The 17,285-nt window shown below is 40.2% G+C and overlaps 1 protein-coding gene across 5 annotated transcripts in view; it reads left to right on the forward strand.

Moving 5' to 3' along the window:
* The first annotated feature begins 4,800 nt into the window (after positions 1-4,800).
* Positions 4,801-17,285, forward strand: part of tle2b (TLE family member 2, transcriptional corepressor b) — a 104,083-nt gene continuing 91,598 nt past the window's right edge. For 2 of the 5 annotated variants that reach the window (XM_037769954.1, XM_037769953.1), the window contains exon 1: positions 11,699-12,540. In XM_037769954.1, coding sequence (XP_037625882.1) covers positions 12,517-12,540 — 24 coding nt within the window. In that variant the 5' untranslated portion in view covers positions 11,699-12,516. Of the gene's footprint in view, positions 4,957-6,020; positions 6,116-11,698; positions 12,541-17,285 lie in introns of those variants that run through there. The other 3 variants (XM_037769950.1, XM_037769951.1, XM_037769955.1) reach the window with 3 other exon arrangements.

The raw sequence follows: 17,285 nt of genomic DNA on the forward strand, positions 1-17,285 counted from the left end.
ATAAAGAAACAGACCCTCCTCATATGGCACATGTATGATTCACACAAACTCTCACAGTATACTAATATACTTCTCACACACTTACTCATACACATGTCTATATACGCCGTATACTCACATGCTTACACACTCATTCACGCAAAAACCTACTGTACACAATTACAATAATAGAGTGCTACAGGGATGAGTCCTAAACCCCAGAAATGAGTTAGCATTTTAGCACTTACGGTTCCTTCGTCTGGAAGTCAATGGGTTTTCAGTTAGATGCCTGAAATAAGGTCTGTGGTTAACACAAGCTCAAGAGATTTTAGCGTTTTGTTCTACGATATAAGATAAGTCAGTAAATATCCCACTCGATAATTCTGACACCTTTATGTGTCTTAAAAAAGGCGGTTGCTAACAAGTGGCTAAATGAGATTACAAAACGCCATCACCCTGACTCGTCCGTCTTTACAGCCTCGTTGTGTATACTTGTGCTCATGCGACCGTGGTTTAGTTCGTTTATAGCCCAACATTAGCTTTTTACTTCTGGCGATTGCATCCACACTTCAAAAATCAAAAAAGTGGTGTGAAGATTATTTTATGAAACAAAAAGTGTAAGTATCATAAATGTTTGTTTGCCACAGAGTTTATTTTCAGCAATAATCCAAAACCCAATGGAAAAATCCCATTGGCTTTTTGTCGAGGGAACCAGGGCGATGCTGACTTCCTGGTTGGCCTATAAAAATACGTCATCCCTGGAGCGCTCTATGGCCAATTTAAATTAATGATGATATCATTAGGCTAAGAGGATAATGTCAACGTAATTATGTAGGGTAATTTATATATGATTTTCAAACTCAAAATTGCCTCAAAGTAATGAAATATACAATACATTAGTGAAAAACTAATTGCACATGACTCCTACGACAGGTCTGGACCACTCGTAAAATTGTGTTCGTACCTGAGAGAAAATTCAAAATACGAGAAAATTGGTGATTGTGGCAATTTCTCCTAAATTACTCGTACAAGCCACTGAAGAACGAATCTGTTCGTATGAGTGGTGTTTCATTTCAGATACAGTGTGCCTGAATACAGATCCAAAACAACAAGAATATATGTCGCAGTCCACACACACACACACACACACACAAGACTGACACAGTTCTCTCCTGCAGCCCCGAGCAGGAAATAAGTTGGATGAAGCTAATTGTGGCACCGAGTGTTGCTGCACATGTCCTACACATACAGAGCCGCTAGACGCACAGCCAGGAAGTCACACTGATCCTGCAAAAACATACACAATCACACCCAGACACGTCAAAGCACGCACAAGCAGACACACACACACACAAAAGAAACACACACAGGCACACACACATATATCAATACACAGAATAGCCAAATGTTTGCACTGCAAGGTCAGAAGATCACATGTGTTTGCATGCGCTAAGGGACTTGTAACACACCGCAGGTACATACACATGGCAGTTTTATTCACCCAGTGTGTGTGTGCGCGCGCGTATGGTCTTTCTCTTTTTTGGTATGTTAGTGAATAGACGTCTATTTATCCAGCATCAAACCAAACCAGAGTTTATCCAGAGTCCCACATCACAGGGTTAGAGTTTCTCTCTTTGCCGTTTCCTATTACTGTATGGGTTAGTCAGTGCAGATGTGCACATCATTTCACTGACTGACCGCTGGCTGACAACTGAGTATGTGTGTGTCCTCATCTTTCATTTCATACTTGGATATCCTTTTATAAAACAGAACAAAGTAAAACATAACAATAGAATAGAGATTTTGATTAATGAATTTTAACTCAAGGACCACTTGCTGTGCTGCACACTACGAGCGACACAGCAACAGGCTATAAGTCATTTTCAATGGATGCCGGTGACATAAAGCTACAAACTGATGCCCAACACTCGCAGCGTGATGGGCGTGAACAATAGAATGTGATAAAATACAATTTATGCTTTATCTCGTTGATTTCACTCTGTACAATCAAACTACGTAAAAAAAAATCCCAAATATTTTTTTTTTTTTTTTGAAAAAGTATCCCCTTCAATTTGGTCAAAATTTCATGTCATGATGAGTTTGATATTACATGAATTTCAATTCTGATAATCTAAAACAACAATGTTATATATCAGGTTTTAGTGCCAGACTTTTCTTTTTCAGTCAAAGAGAAAGAGATTGTTTCCAGAAAGAAATCAGGGATAAAACGTTTGCAGAAGAAGTAGAGATGTCAGTTTCTCCATCAACAGATCATGCAGGTTCACGTCATCTCAAGTCAAAAACACTCTGTCTTACTATCACCACAATCACCATGACGATGAAGAAGATCCACTGAGGCAGGTTTAGGAGGAGCAGGTATTCAGGAAATGGCAATTACATATTCATGCCCTGAACATCGCAGTCAGCGATGAGCTCACTGTGCCCCAGCTTGGATGTTTCCTTTAATACAGTCAGGACATCTTTCCCCACCATGCATATTGCATCCCACTGCTACACATTCATAAATATGACAGTATCCTTCCTCTTTCAGAGAAAAATACATGTACCCTCGGCCTATCCATAAAGCTTTACGTCAGCTTTACACACAAGTTAAGACGCGGCAATGAGTAAAACGGCAGTCAGCAGGTTTATATTTTTACTCCACAGCAGCAGCAGCAGCAGTTATAGCTATAAAATGTGATCTGTTAGGGGAGTTATCATGGCGACACGTGTTGAGACGCACCACCTTGAAATAAGATGCATGCAACAAGCAAGGGACTCAGACAGGGAGTGAGTGCATGTACGTGCATGTGTTACATATAGAAAAAGTGCATATATAGGCAGCAATGAGATATAGGACATCAAAATCAGAACAATCAACTGGTTGTGGGTGTACTTGTTTATTTGATTTTCCTGATATAGACAAAGAAAGAAAGAGAAGATCTAAATCAGTGATTCTCAAAGGACCAGGGGGTCCGCGAAATAACCTGCTTTAAATTATAAAATAAAAAGTGCATATCTACAGATGGGGACCATTTGCGCCAATAAAACAAAGCATATTGTGTCCATTACTCCCACCCACATTAGCTTTGGGCCAAGAGAAACTCTGATATGATTGTAACACATAGCAATAGGTTCATTATTTTTAAGTTGAAGTCAGCTTTAGACTGGTAAATTTAAATATCTGGATTAATTAGGACTATTCCAGTCTTGCTACTGGTCGTTTTCTGAAAGCTTTTAAAATCAGTTACTTGAATTGTAGACTATAAATGCTGTCAAGTTGAGTCCAAATGCAATTTGAATAAAATCACTCTCTGTTTAAAGGTGGTTTTAGCATTCAATAATGTTGCAAATTTCCCCGTTGTGGGACTAATAAAAGATCATCTTATCTTATCTTATCTTACCTTACTTTACTTAACTTTACTTTACCTTACCTTATCTTACCTTACCTTACATCTTATATTATAAGATAAGATAGAACTTTATTAATCCCGAAAGAAATTCTTGTGCCAGAGATTGCTCAAAAATACAACAAAATAACAACAAGTTCAAGTGTATAAAATACAAGTGTATGAAATAAAAAGTACTATTTCTAGCACCAGTGCCTAGTAGAATAGCAATTAAGTGAGATACATTTAGTAAAATGAGTAAATAAGATAAAATAAGTAAAATAAAAAAGGTAAAGTAAGCTAACAAACAGAAAAATAAGTAATATTGCACATGTTGGACATTAATGTTGCACACAATGAACAATTATCTTATCTTATCTTACTTTACCTTACATCTTACCTTACATCTTATCTCATCTTACCTTTTCTTACCTTGTCTGGTCCTGTCTTATCTTATCTTATCATGATTCAAACTGAAATGTGTTTCTCTTTAACACTATGAAACAATTTTTTAATTATTTAAATTGAAAAGGTTTTAAAATACAAATAGCTCCAATGGTATCTAAGAGCACAAACTGTAGTAAACATATGCTGAATCGGTGTAACGCATAAGAGGGGGTCCTTGGAAAACGTTCTCCCCTGTAAGGGGTCCCTGGCTCCTAAACAGTTTGAGATCTAAACAAACCAACATACAGGAGTAAACTGATTGCAGCATTTCAAAGCAGCAACACAGACAGACACTGCAGGTTCACAGATGACTTCTTCTTTACAGTATACAGCCATATCCCTCCCTGCAGCCAGGTTATGATTTATGTTGCTCCATGTGCCTCATTAGAAGGCCACCCATTTACCTATTTTGATTTCAGTGTTTGAAGTGGAATAAAGAAAATTGGCTAAGAAAAAAAATAAATCTTTAATTTCGAGCCGGACATGTCTCAGAAGTGAGGTGTTTACCCACTCTGTGTGTGTGTGTGTGTGTGTGTGTGTGTGTGTATGTAGCTTGTGTGTGTATAGCCTGTGTGTGTGTGTATATAGTGTGTGTGTGTGTGTGTGTGTGTGTGTGTGTGTGTGTGCAGTAGAAATAGCAGGATTGAAATTAACGGTGGAATTTACTGAGCATTTATGTAGCGTGACTGACAGCGTGTGCATGTGTGTGTTTGTGTGCGTGTGTGTGTGTGCAGAATAATTGGGACTTCAATGCCCACAATCCCCACAGACTGCTCAGGTCCCCTCCTCCTCCTTCTCCTCCTCATCCTCCTCCTACACCCATTCAGTGGCAGAATCGGCACGCTATTGGTCAGATTATCTCGTGACGTCAGGACCCAACGTGGGGTACCCTCACACCGATTGGTCAGAGCGAGGCATCCCTTGGGCCAATCAGAGTGCAGAGACGGTCCTCAAACAAGGAAGAGCTTTTAAGGTCGCGCGGAGGAGTTGCTGTGGCGACCTCTCCTCCTCTCAGTGATGGAGGTGTGTTTGTGTTTGTGCACTAAACTTCACTTTTCATCGTCTTTACAGCGTGTTTTTAACTTAAAACAAAGCAAAAGACACGGGCAGTTACTTACCTGACAGGTGACTTGGTTTAAATGTAAGTTACATCGTCTAAAACGAGCGTTATTTACTGGTTTTAAGGTCTAATTTCATGTTAAAATGATGCTGCTGTCTCAACTGCTGTGTCAACTAGCTTAAAGGTGTTCACTCTGTTAGCCAGGTAAGCTGACTTTAGCAAGCTAACAACAGAATAATTTTTGTAGCAGAGTTTGGTACACTTTTACAACAAAAAAATGTCAAATTATCACGTTTTGTCAACTTTGTGAAACAGTGGTTTTGCCACTTTTAATTTAACCACACACACATTTTCTTTTGGGAATGTCATAAATTACACTCATTTGGGGGATAATGTGCATGTTGCAATTAAAGGTAATTTGGGATATGCAACACCAAAGGAATGTCACTGATGATGATAACTAGATTTTTAACCAAGATATTATTGATCACAAGTAAGAGGGCAATAACAAGAAACTGGTATAACTACTATAGCACGATGGTTAGAAATTATAAGAGAGATTTATACTATGGAAAAAAATGACTTTCCAGCTTAGAGTGAGAGAAATATTTTTGTTAGTAAATGGAAGAAATGGATGATTTATGACATAGTGGAAAATGCTTATGGACTAACTCATGTATACATTACAAGATACTGGATTTGTAAACACCCGTCTTTCATAATGGACACTTGTAACCATGACCGTTCTGTTTGTTTATTGTTTTATTGTGTTTTCTTTTTCTATCTTTTTGATTATAAAAGAAGTTGTAAGTTAACATACACAGTACTTTTGGTTGTATGCACAATCAAAAACTCAATAAATATTAAAATATAAGTGTAGTTTTACCCTGTGGACCTCCTGCACCCTTCATAGTAAGCCCCGCTCCTCAGAAGCTTAATAGTGCTCAAATATATGAATAATTGACTGCTGACACAAATGATCTGCAGCTATTCTGCTAGAAAATGTGTATTACTGTTATTAGCTGATGTAATGATGCATATTAGTAGTCAGCTAATATCATGTGGTACTGCTATTTAGGGCTTTGAGACCTTAAATTATAGACTTTATTCTACCTAACAGGTGATTCTGCTCCTCTGTGTTTTAGATTTTTGCTGATCGTCGCTCTGATGGTGCTGACTCTCCTCTGTGGATCCCCTCAGCCTGCATCCCTGAACTTCCTCATGTATCACAAAGGCAGAGGTCAGTAAAATGCACTCTTTTTGATGCATACAAATCTATAGAGAAACTGCAGTCGCTCATTTTCTGCATCTCTTGGGAAGTTTAAACTGGCATTTTTTTCAGTTGTTGTTCCAACAGTTTTTCTTTTGATTATTCAGAAAACATTAATACAAATCTTTCCTAAAAGGAGGGAGCTGAAGGCTGTCGTACCCATACTTGCCAACCTTGAGACCTAAAAGGTAGAAATTAAAGTTTCAGAGACTTTGTGTCCTGCGTTCTGGTGACTTTTAAAGAATGAAAATAACTAAATAATAAGTACACTGCACCAGCATTTTTATGTTATCAGCTCAAACCATGTTGTGTTGGTTGCGAGTGTATATATATCTATGGTCGCGAGCAACTCTCTTTCGCCGGGAAACGAGATTTGGTGTAGCTCTATTGTCGTCCAAGTGGAAACAGTAGGGCTTAAACACGCTGTACAATGCCAGAAACACGTTAAGATAATGTGAAAATCAGGAGGAAAACAGGAGAGGGCAATGAAAAACGGGAGTCTCGCAGGAAAGTCAGGAGGGTTGGCAAGTATGAACGTACCCTGACATGCTATAGATTAAGGCAGTATTAGAAACACTGGATACAACTACAAGCTTTGAACCTATGTAACTTCTGGACTGAGTTGATGTCTGTCTGTGTTTGTATGCCTGCCCATCTGTCGCTCTGAACCCCAGTGTGAGGAGTCGGGGGAATAATTACCTGCATAATCCATTCTAGACAATTAGATAATGCTGATTAGTACAATGGGCTACATGGGGAGGGTGATGGTGTTGGTGGGGGGCACCGTTGAATGACGACATGTTTGTGTTAAAGAGGAAGCTGAAAGAGTGATTTTGAATGACGGCGGATGGGAAGAAGAGCAGGAAAGGTGGAAAGAGAGCGACACATGTTTATCTGTGACATGCCAAAATGTAGTGTGACGGTAGCACAAGTAGAGAAGAAAGTGAGTGAACTGACTAGGGCTGCCTCTGTGTTTTACACAGCAGTATATTTTAAAAGTGCACTAACATTAGCCACCATAAGCTATAGGTCTTACCAGACCAAATAAGGCTCTAGTGGCGAAACATCTGGGTGTATTAGATTGAACAGTGTTGTTTCATTACTTTGTGCAATTACTTCATTTAAATGTAGTAGTAATAGTAGTATTGCTTTGAATTAAACAGTTACAGAACACATAAAATATGGTCTTAAAACAGTGAAACACAAAAGAAACTAGCAGGACCGTCCCGAATATAATTTTTTGAGCTACGCAGCGCGGTGCAGCTTCCCCATTTCAGTGCCTGAGACACTGCTGCTGCCGCTCTACTGTACACACATGCAGCTCTACACACAAGAAACAGCAATATCCAACTGAGAATAACTAATAATAATTGATGTTGAATATAAAAAAATAATAATGTTTTTTTTGTTTTCCTTATTTCATGGGCTAATTTGGGATTTATACTTAAATATTACATAAATATCTAAATATAAAACAAAATAAAAAACAACAACCAAGCATTCGAATACTGATTTGGAGGTTGATTGCCATGGCAATGGTCGAAGCTATGAAGCATTCGAGTCAACCCTAGAAACTAGAGACCGTCTTGAGAGGGGATCACACCAGCCGCGATGCCAAATCCGGCCAGGGGCGTAAAGTGTGTGAGGGGGGCAATGGCCCCTTCCCCACTTCCTACCCGCCTACGTCCGGCGCCCTAGCATGGACCACACCCATTTTTGAATGTGTCCTACATTTTAGGGCTGCAGATATTGATTATTTTAATAAATGATTAATGTTATTTTATTTTAAATCAAGTATTCTACCTATTTAAATAGATTCATTGAGTAATCAGAAAAATGTTATCTTTGCTTAAATTGCATTCAATAATATCATCTGACAAAACTTTAGTGCATTTAAGTGCCATATTACATATACAAGTTTCGTGACTGCATTTTGCACAGTTGTGATGCTATCACGGTGACAAAATCAGAAATATAAACACCTTGCAAAGTACTCAAAACCACTTCCGTGGTAGTTCCCGCTACAGTAGGCGTCTCCAGGACCACATTTGGCCACACACACACACACACACACACACACACACACACACACACACACAGACTCACAAGGTCAAAACAATACAGCATCGCGGCTGGTAATGAACTGTGAGATGGGATATGATAGAAAGACACAGCAGTAAATGTAATAAAAAAGTAAAAAGTAGAAGCGATTTTGCAAATCAATTAAAAAAGAACTTTTAATTGATCAATTTATTACCTGTTTCATTTTAACTCATCATCATTTATTATTAATTGCCTTACAAATGTTTAATATGTTACTGAATTAATTAATAAAGTATAATAAACCACAGAAAAAAAAAATCAACACTTACTCAACCTCCATGCGCCCCCACCCACAAGTGATTGTATGATTTTATGGAAATGGACCCTTTAATCCTGTTTGCTGGGTAATAGTTTCAACCTGTGTAGTATCATTGATCTCATGCTGCTAATACAGAGCCTTCAGCACTGTTGTCATCGCAACATCAAGATGATACAGTACTGTATGAATTATTTTTTCCTCTGAATGTCCTCTATTGTTCACTGCATGTCCTCTCTTAACCAAAATTACTGATCCACTTGTCCCTTCTCCTCTAATATCCTGACAAATGTTTATAGTTTCTTACTCAAAACAGCTTAATGATTACTCAACATCAGATCAGATATTTGGGTACAAATGCTAAAATTAGTGCAAATTCAAACAAACTTAGCTGAGTTGTAATTTGTTGACATAAGCCAGCATTAAGTTTCTCCGAATGGATCTATAGTGTTTGCTGATAGACTGCATTGGATAATAGGATGTCTGTAGGTGACCTTAATTGAAGCTTTGGGACTGCCCTCTGGTTAACCCGCTTGTTATCAAATGCAGTTTCTGTCTTACTGCTAACCCTCCACGGATGCCAAGACTGACTGTGTCCGATTCTACACTGTCGGATTAATGGCTGTTTGATCAAGTTCAAAGGCAGAGCTGCCCTGGATAAACTCATTATAAACAGCGCCAAAGACGGCTGGGCCAGACTAGTGTACTGTACATTGAAAGGCTTTAAATACCAGGTCTTAGTTGGTGTAGGTCCAATCTGGGCAGTCCTGTACTGTAAATAGCACGGGCACCGGAGTCAGCAGTCAAAAGTAGGCTGGGAGACATTGTTATCTTGCTGTAGCGGGATATTTGTGGGGTGTTACTGTGGTAGTCCCCCAGATACTCGACTTATTGATTTTGATGACATCTTTGGCGCTAAGTGGACGTTGCTGTTTTGCTTCTGCGCTGTAGTTCTGCCAGATATCACTACACGATGTGTGGCTCCTACTTTAACGCCCATTTCATTGGAATTTCATTGTAGGTAGCATCCTTTCTTGGTGGCTGTTGATTTTTTTTGGGGGGGTGCCCAGTTCTTCTGTCTTCTCCAAACAAACCACTGTTTCTGGTAAGGGAAAAGGGAAATGAATCACTTCCTTTTGTGGCAAGTGTTTTTTCCCCAAAAGACCACCTACCAATGGATGGTTAGAATAGCAAATGTAAAAGCTGAGTTAAATCAACATAGTATCATATCAGCTGGCAATAGAAAGAAGCAAGAAAACTAGGGCTGTCAATCGATTAAAATATTTAATCGTAATTAATCACACATTTTCTATCTGTTCAAAATGTACCTTAAAGGGAGAAGTATTTAATACTGTTATCAACATGGGAGTGGGCAAATATGATTGCTTTATGCAAATGTATGTATATATTTATTATTGGAAATCAATTAACAACACAACACAATAACAAATATTGTCCAGAAACCCTCACAGGTACTGTATTTAGCATAACAAATATGCTGAAATCATAACAAACTCAAGCCCAACAGGCAACAACAGCTGTCAGTGTGTGTTTCCCCAAACTGCATGTGATTATTATAAAGTGGGCATGTCTGTAAAGGGGAAACTCGTGGGTACCCATAGAACCCATTTACATTAACATATCTTGAGGTCAGAGGTCAAGGGACCCCTTTGAAAATGGCCATGACAGTTTTTCCCTGCCAAAATTTTGCGTAACTTTTGAGCGTTATTTAACCTCCTTCGCAACAAGCTAACATGACATTGTTGGTACCAATGGATTCCTTAGTTTTGTCGTTTTTAATATCATTTTAATTTCCATTAATGCGTTATTATTGCGTTAACTTTGACACCCCTAAAGAAAACATTTATATTTAATTATATGAATCACAATAGTCAGTATATCAATTATGTTTACTGTCTGGAGAGACTGCCCTGTGTTAAAAGTGTCACCCATTGGTTTGTGGACTGCCGTTTTGAAACCTTGAGTTTGGCATTTTGGCCGTCGCCATCTTGTTCTTTTGCAACCAAACGCTAAATAAAACATTTTTAAGCGACCAGAAAGGTTCTAATTAACTTTCAGACTTGAAACTAGCAATTGAGACCATAAACTCATGTTTACAATGTTTACTGAGGTAATAAATCAAGTGAGAAGTAGGGTCATTTTCTCAGAGACTTCTATACAAGTAGACTTATTTTTGCAACCAGAGGAGTCGCCCCCTGCTGGCTATTAGAGAGAATGCAAGTTTAAGGCACTTCAGCATTGGCTTCACTTCTCAGACACAGGTTGCCCACTTTAGGCATGGGAAATCAAGCAGCATGCATACTTACCACTTGGTTATAACCAGATTAAGGCAATAGTCTGATTAAAAAATCTGAGAGAGCATTACCTGATTAACATACCTAGGTTACTTGTTAATGTTGCTAATAATTGTGCCACGTGTATCTGATTTGTTTCAATGTTTTCACTGTGTGCATACGCCAGATACAGTATGTCACACAAAGAACTGGATGCATTGTTATGTTTTTATACCCAAACAGCTGCACGGCGTGTGCAAACAAATCCCAAACACAAATGAAGTGCCTCCATTTTCCGTCTCCTATTTCGATTACCTATGAGTTATGTTACTTTTCTGTTGCTCTTTGGATGAAATGTCTCTGTTTGGGAGGAGTGACGAATGTGGCTTGGCACGGCGATGCATTTACAGTTGACAAACATCTGGATGCAATGCGTCTCGGACCACTTCCTGAGGAGGTTTGAGCAATCAAATCAGTTCGTAAGTGCATCCCAAGTTGTTTACACCTGGATTTATTTGCGATTAAGCATGATTGGATAGCTATCCAATCATCCACAACGCATTTTAATGCAAGGTGTAAACTGGGTAATAAACGTATCACTCTGAGTAACTATCTGTGTTTGTGTTGCGTAACAAGTGTGTCCATGTAGCTGTCCTGAATTTATGTATGAGTGTCGGAGCGTTTTGTGTGTGTGAATCTCGATTCATATCAGTTTGAGCCTGAGTCTTTGTGCATGACTGATTGCTTTGTCTGTCTGACCACAATTGAAAAGGGATCCATCTCTCTCTTTGCTGCTCTCTCCTCCCTCCGCCTCTCTCTCTCCCTCTCTGAGTGTCTCTATCTACTCAGTTCCACCTTAAGAGGAGCTTTAGCAGCCTGTCGTGTTTGTGTTGAAGCCAACAGGCACAATATATTACAGTCTAGGGCTCTTGCTGCTGAAAAGCCCGCTGGATCCTCCACTGACCTGCTGTTCTTTCCTGCTTTCCTCTCGCGTTTTTTTCCACATTTAGATTAAAAACAAAGCTCTCCCTCTCTCTCTCCCTTCTCCCCTCCCTCCTTCTTCTTCTCCTCCTTCTTCTCCTTCTTCTTCTTTTCTGCGGCAGCAGTCAAGGCAGTGTGTCAGAGAGGGGGTGAAGAGGAGGAAAAAGCAGAGAAGAAGACTATTTGGACCGAGCTGAGAGTGTGTTTATGTTTGCATGTCTCACCATTGGATGGCTGGGTGAAAGGGCACGAGGAGAAGAGTAAGAGTAAGAGTAGGAGGAGGAGGAGGAGAGGGAAGCCTGCCTGGATGAAATGCTCGGTGTCATGTCACTACGTGTGGACCTTGACTGATCACAGGGTGAGGAAAGCTGATCACAGGGTGAGGAAAAGGGACGCTGAGAGGAAGACGAGGAGGTGGAGAAACTGAGACTTCACTGGGAAAAGAAGAAGGAGGAGGAGGAGGTAAAGTCTGGCACTCCGTTTTATCATGACATTGTTGGATAAACGAACAGACGGATTTGGCGCTCTTCAGTTGTGTGTCAACAAGAATTTGCCTTAGAAGAGAGAAGGAAAGAAAAAGACTCTGCTGTGTTTGACCCAGCTGAAGAGCAAGGACTGGACTTACAGAGTGTGTGTGTGTGGGTTGGTTTGTGTGACCGGTGGAGGGCAGAGGAGTGGAGGGCCAGGGGACTAACCTGGCCATCAAACGGACTGGCAGCCTCTCCTCTCCTGGGATCATGTACCCTCAGGGCAGGCATCCGGTAAGTACCTCCTTATGTCTCTTTCTCCTGTCTGTCTGACTCTTTTTCTGTCTCTCTCTCTCTCCACGTCTATCTCTCAACTCCAATCTCTCAGTTGCCTCTCAGATTCACCTTGTCACTTGTATCTCCCTCTGCCCTTCTTTTTGCTCTCTCTTCATGCCTCCCTGCTTCTCTTATCTTGTGTCTTTCCTCCTCTTACTTCCACTTTGTCTCTCCTTATGTCTCTCAGTTTCTTGGTCTCCCCTTGTCTTTGTCTTTCTGTCTTTTTTCAGCTTGTCCCTCTCTCTTGTTTAGTTATAAGGACTGTACTGTAACATGAGGAGTTGAGACGTCAGGGGAGGGGGGTGTTAGGGCTAAGAGATTCCCTGTTATGTACACACACACATACACACACACACACACACACACACACACACACACACACACACACACACACACACACACCACCTCCCTCTCCGTCAGCTGCAACCAGGTGCCTTTGAGATCTTGTTGATGGTTAGCAGTGTAGGTGGCACATAACTGAATCTGCACCTCTCAACTTGTGTGTGTTGGGGCTGGGACGATACGCCTATCTCCCGATTTGATACCATCACGATACTTGGCAAGTATTGCTATTCGATATTACGATTTATTGCGATTTTGTTAACTTTTTTTAACACTAGACCATGGGAAAAAGTTGAATCATACCCTTCTAGGGACTTTTAATTTGAAAAAACATCTAAATTAATACATTAAAATGTTTGATTTTCAGCATGTATGTAGTCAGAGATGTCAAATATATCAATAATTCCATCCATCCATCTGCAACCGCTTATCCCGTTAGGGGTCGCGGGGGGGCTGGAGCCGATCCCAGCCGACATTGGGCGAAGTATATCAATAATTGTCTGTCATTATTAATTACATTTTTTCCAGCAACCTAAAAATCAAACAATAAAGACATCTCCCTCACAAATTAGTGGTATTTCCTTTTAAATGTATAAGGGACATGTAATGTTTTATACTTTTGGTGAATCCAATCCAGTCAATCTTATTTCCATATATATATTTTTTGTATATACAGTTCCCTTTGTTAACATCTTATTTTGAAACCAGACGTAGTCACACGTGTATACTTTCGCTAACTTCGCCAAGTCCGTCGCTACCTCTACCCGTTAGCTCCGTGTGTAGGTGGCATATAACTGAATCTGCACTTCTCAACTTGTGTGGGTACGTCATTGTTAAGTCGTCTCTAGGTGTGTGTATATGTCATGCTGTTTGTGTGCATGTGTGTGAGAATAGATCCGTGCGTGTGTGTGAGTTGGTTAGTACAACTGTCAGCTGTCCATTTGGTTGCTAAGCAATCAGTTGCACACATACACACACAGGCTGTTTAATTGATTGTTAAATTAATTTCCATTACCACTAAGAAAGGTCGTGAGTGCACAAGTACTTCCCCTTCAATACCTCCTCAAAGTCCCTTCCCTCCTTCAGTTTCACCCTTCATCAGCAGTGGGAATTTGCTGTTAATTTACCTGCCAGGCCGGGGTAAAATAAAGGTTAAATGCACAGACTAAAAAGCACAGAAGGATGAATGACAGCTTAGGCTCAGTCTGGCTTAGGCCATTCGTTTCACAGGGGCCCCGGTCCGGTTGCTATAATCAGATTTGGTTGTCAGTCTCTTTGTATCTGCTACAAATGGGTCAGTGGCCACTTTGCCTCGCAGCCAGCCAGCCAACCACTCAGTCAGCCAGCAAGCCAGCCAGCTAGCTATCACACAGAATTATGAATGACATTTTCACAAGAGGAAGGCATGAGGAATCAATTATATGTACAGAGAGAATGCTAATAAGCCAGCCGCTGGAATAGGAGGGAGAGACGCTAAGAGGAACAGGAGAGAAGTGAAAAACAAAGGGAGAAAGTGAAAGATGTAAGAGCCAAGAAAAAAGGGAGAGAAAGGATTCTTTAAAAAGGCCGGGAGTGGAAAGAGAAATGAAAATGAATGAGAGATGCAAAGGAGGAATCGAGTGAGAACATTCCTCTGTTCTCTCCTTTTAGAGGCGTATCAGAGAGCTTCCTGCTGCGATGCTCTGCGTTTGTGATAAAGTTCAATCCCAGATTGAGCCAACTCTAACCGATCGATAGCCTCGATATCTCTCCTTCTGTCTCTCTTCTGCTTCTCTCTCTTGTCTTTTCTTTCTCTCCTTCTTCCTCTCCAGCCCTCCTCTGCCAGAGGAACTTTATTTCTGGTGTTGCTATGAAATGTGATCTGTGGAGAGGTGTGAGGGTGCAAAGAACAGTGTGTGTGTGCATGCATGTGTATTTGTGGTTACAGACTGTATGTACGTACGTGTGCATGAGCGTCTACATAAACATGTGTGTGTTTGTCCTCATAAATGCAGAACAGGGTTAACTTGTAACATATGCATTGCATCCAGGTTTTTTCAGCCTGTTTTTTCCAAGCGCAGCTGGAATATAACCCCTGTCTCCTTGCTGGTGCATTCGAGGAAGATTTCAAAAATCAAAGTTGGCTGCTAGAAAGCATTAAAGAGCTGATGTATGCTGCCAGAGAATAAAATCAGATGCCAAACCACAAGCACACCTGGATGTTGTGAAAATAGGCAATATGAGCTTGTTGCTTTTCAGCAGTTGATTTTCAAATCTCAGATGTCAGCTCATTCTTGATTGCAACAGTGATGACGTTTGCATGCACACTAACATTTGACCTGAATGCTTCCAAATTTTGAAGCTTCGACCATTGTCATGGTAATAGACCTCCAAATCAGTATCCGAATGCTTTGTTTTTTGTTTTTTCTAATATATATATGAGTATGCAATAATAAAGTATAAATCCCAAAATAGCCCATGAAATAAGGAATAATCCAACAACATTAGTCATTATTCATATTCAACATTAGTTATTATTAGTCAGGACATAATAAACAGCTTATTCCGTTTGGATATTCTGAATTAGGACTTATTCCGTCTCAATTTTTTTTTTTTTTACATCAGTTTGCGACACATGGCTTCTTTCCTGTTTATGGCCAGCTCTGTGTGTTGTACACAAACCAACTAGCCGACAGTTTGCAGAGATGCATGCCCAAAAGAAAAGCCCACATTTCTGGTCGGAAGGAGAAACACACCTACTTTTAAACATTATGAAAGACTTGGATATCAACAGGTTTTTCGATATGCGCAAATATCGCAACGCCGACCTTTTTAAGAAGGTGGTTGAAGGAATGAAAGAGGGAGGCTGTGCGTGTTCACACGGTCAAACAAGTCCACCACTGGTTGCGTTAATCAGAGTATGCACGGCTGCATGTAAACGGCAATATTCAGGGTTGGAAATTAACTTTTGTCCACCTGCCACTGTGGCTGGTGGATTCTAAAATCCACCAGCCACTCAATAGATTACCATTGTTTTATTGGCTGGTGAGTGAAGCAAATCTATCAGCCACTTGCATATTTTACCAGCATTTGGCTGGTGCTAATTCCCACCCTGAGTTAGTGGAATATTCATTTTCATTAGCCATGTAAACAATTTAGTAGGAATATTGTCTTTTTCGGAATAAGGCCAAAAAACCTGACTACTTTGTGCATGTAAACATAGTCAATGACAGATCGAAATAGTCTCTTCTAGCAATTGCATTACCACAAGAGGATAACTTTGACAGAAAAGGAGAGGCGACGAATGGTTCACTGTTACAGATTGTTTATCTGAAGCAAACTTCAAGGTTGACTTTCATATCATAGTCGAGTTGACTGGCTGCTTTAAAATGAACAAAATCAGCTTAAAAATGACAATAATTTGTGTGAAAATAGCCAGCGGTAATGTAAAATATATGTGATTTGTAGTTAATCTCTTACAAAGTTTTGATGGTACTGTGCAAATGCATTGCCACACATCTATTACTGAAGTACCTTCCCAGTAAACGGACTCAACTCTTTTCACTCAGTAGCCTTGATGCGTCTTTGTTGGTGTCAGTCAAAGATCACGGCCTATTTTTTGTCAGCGACAGACAGCCAGAGAGGACAGAGCTGCCTTGAATGCAGCTCCTTTCAACCCCTCTGCGTCCCTTTGGAAATGATAAGGAAAGGATCTCAAGGCAGCTCAAGCAGCGTTATTTTATTTTATCAGAAGTCAGACTTTGTTCTCCTCGCTCTCTGGTAGGAAAAGGTTAAAACCGATGTCTGATTTGCCAGGCGAGTGGAGCTGTAATTGGTTCCACTGGATTTTTGTGGCGAGCATTATCAGAACTTTGCAAATGTGTGTGTGTGAACATGTGTGAGGTGTGTTTTTTGTTTCATGTGTGTGTGATTTCTTTTTATGTGTCTGTGTCTCTTTAGTGCTTTTTGAGAGCATACATTTTTATATTATTGCCATGTTTGTTGACTTAGATGTGTGTAAACGTGTGTGTGCCGGTGTGTACACAGTGTGCATTTGCCCTTAAGTGCAAAGTGTCTTTGTGTGCAAGTATGTCTTGGTGTGTGTGTGCCAAGTATTTGTATTTGTCCTTGTGTTCCTGTAAAAGTGCTTGTGTGTGTGTGTGTGCAGCTGTTAAAGTGTGTGTATGTGTTTGTATGGATCTGGGAGAGGAAGGGGAAAGGAGAGCTGTGGTTTGTGTGCCAACAACAATAACAATAAATAATGTCCCAGCAGTCCGACCTCGACTGTTGCTGTGAATGTACAAGCCCTTGATTGGCTGCCACACCCCAGCGACAGAGAGAGAGAGAGAGAGGGAGAGAGAGCAAGAAAGAGAGGATTTACT

This window comes from Sebastes umbrosus, chromosome 5 (genome assembly GCF_015220745.1).
Source record: "Sebastes umbrosus isolate fSebUmb1 chromosome 5, fSebUmb1.pri, whole genome shotgun sequence".
Lineage (NCBI taxonomy): Eukaryota > Metazoa > Chordata > Actinopteri > Perciformes > Sebastidae > Sebastes > Sebastes umbrosus.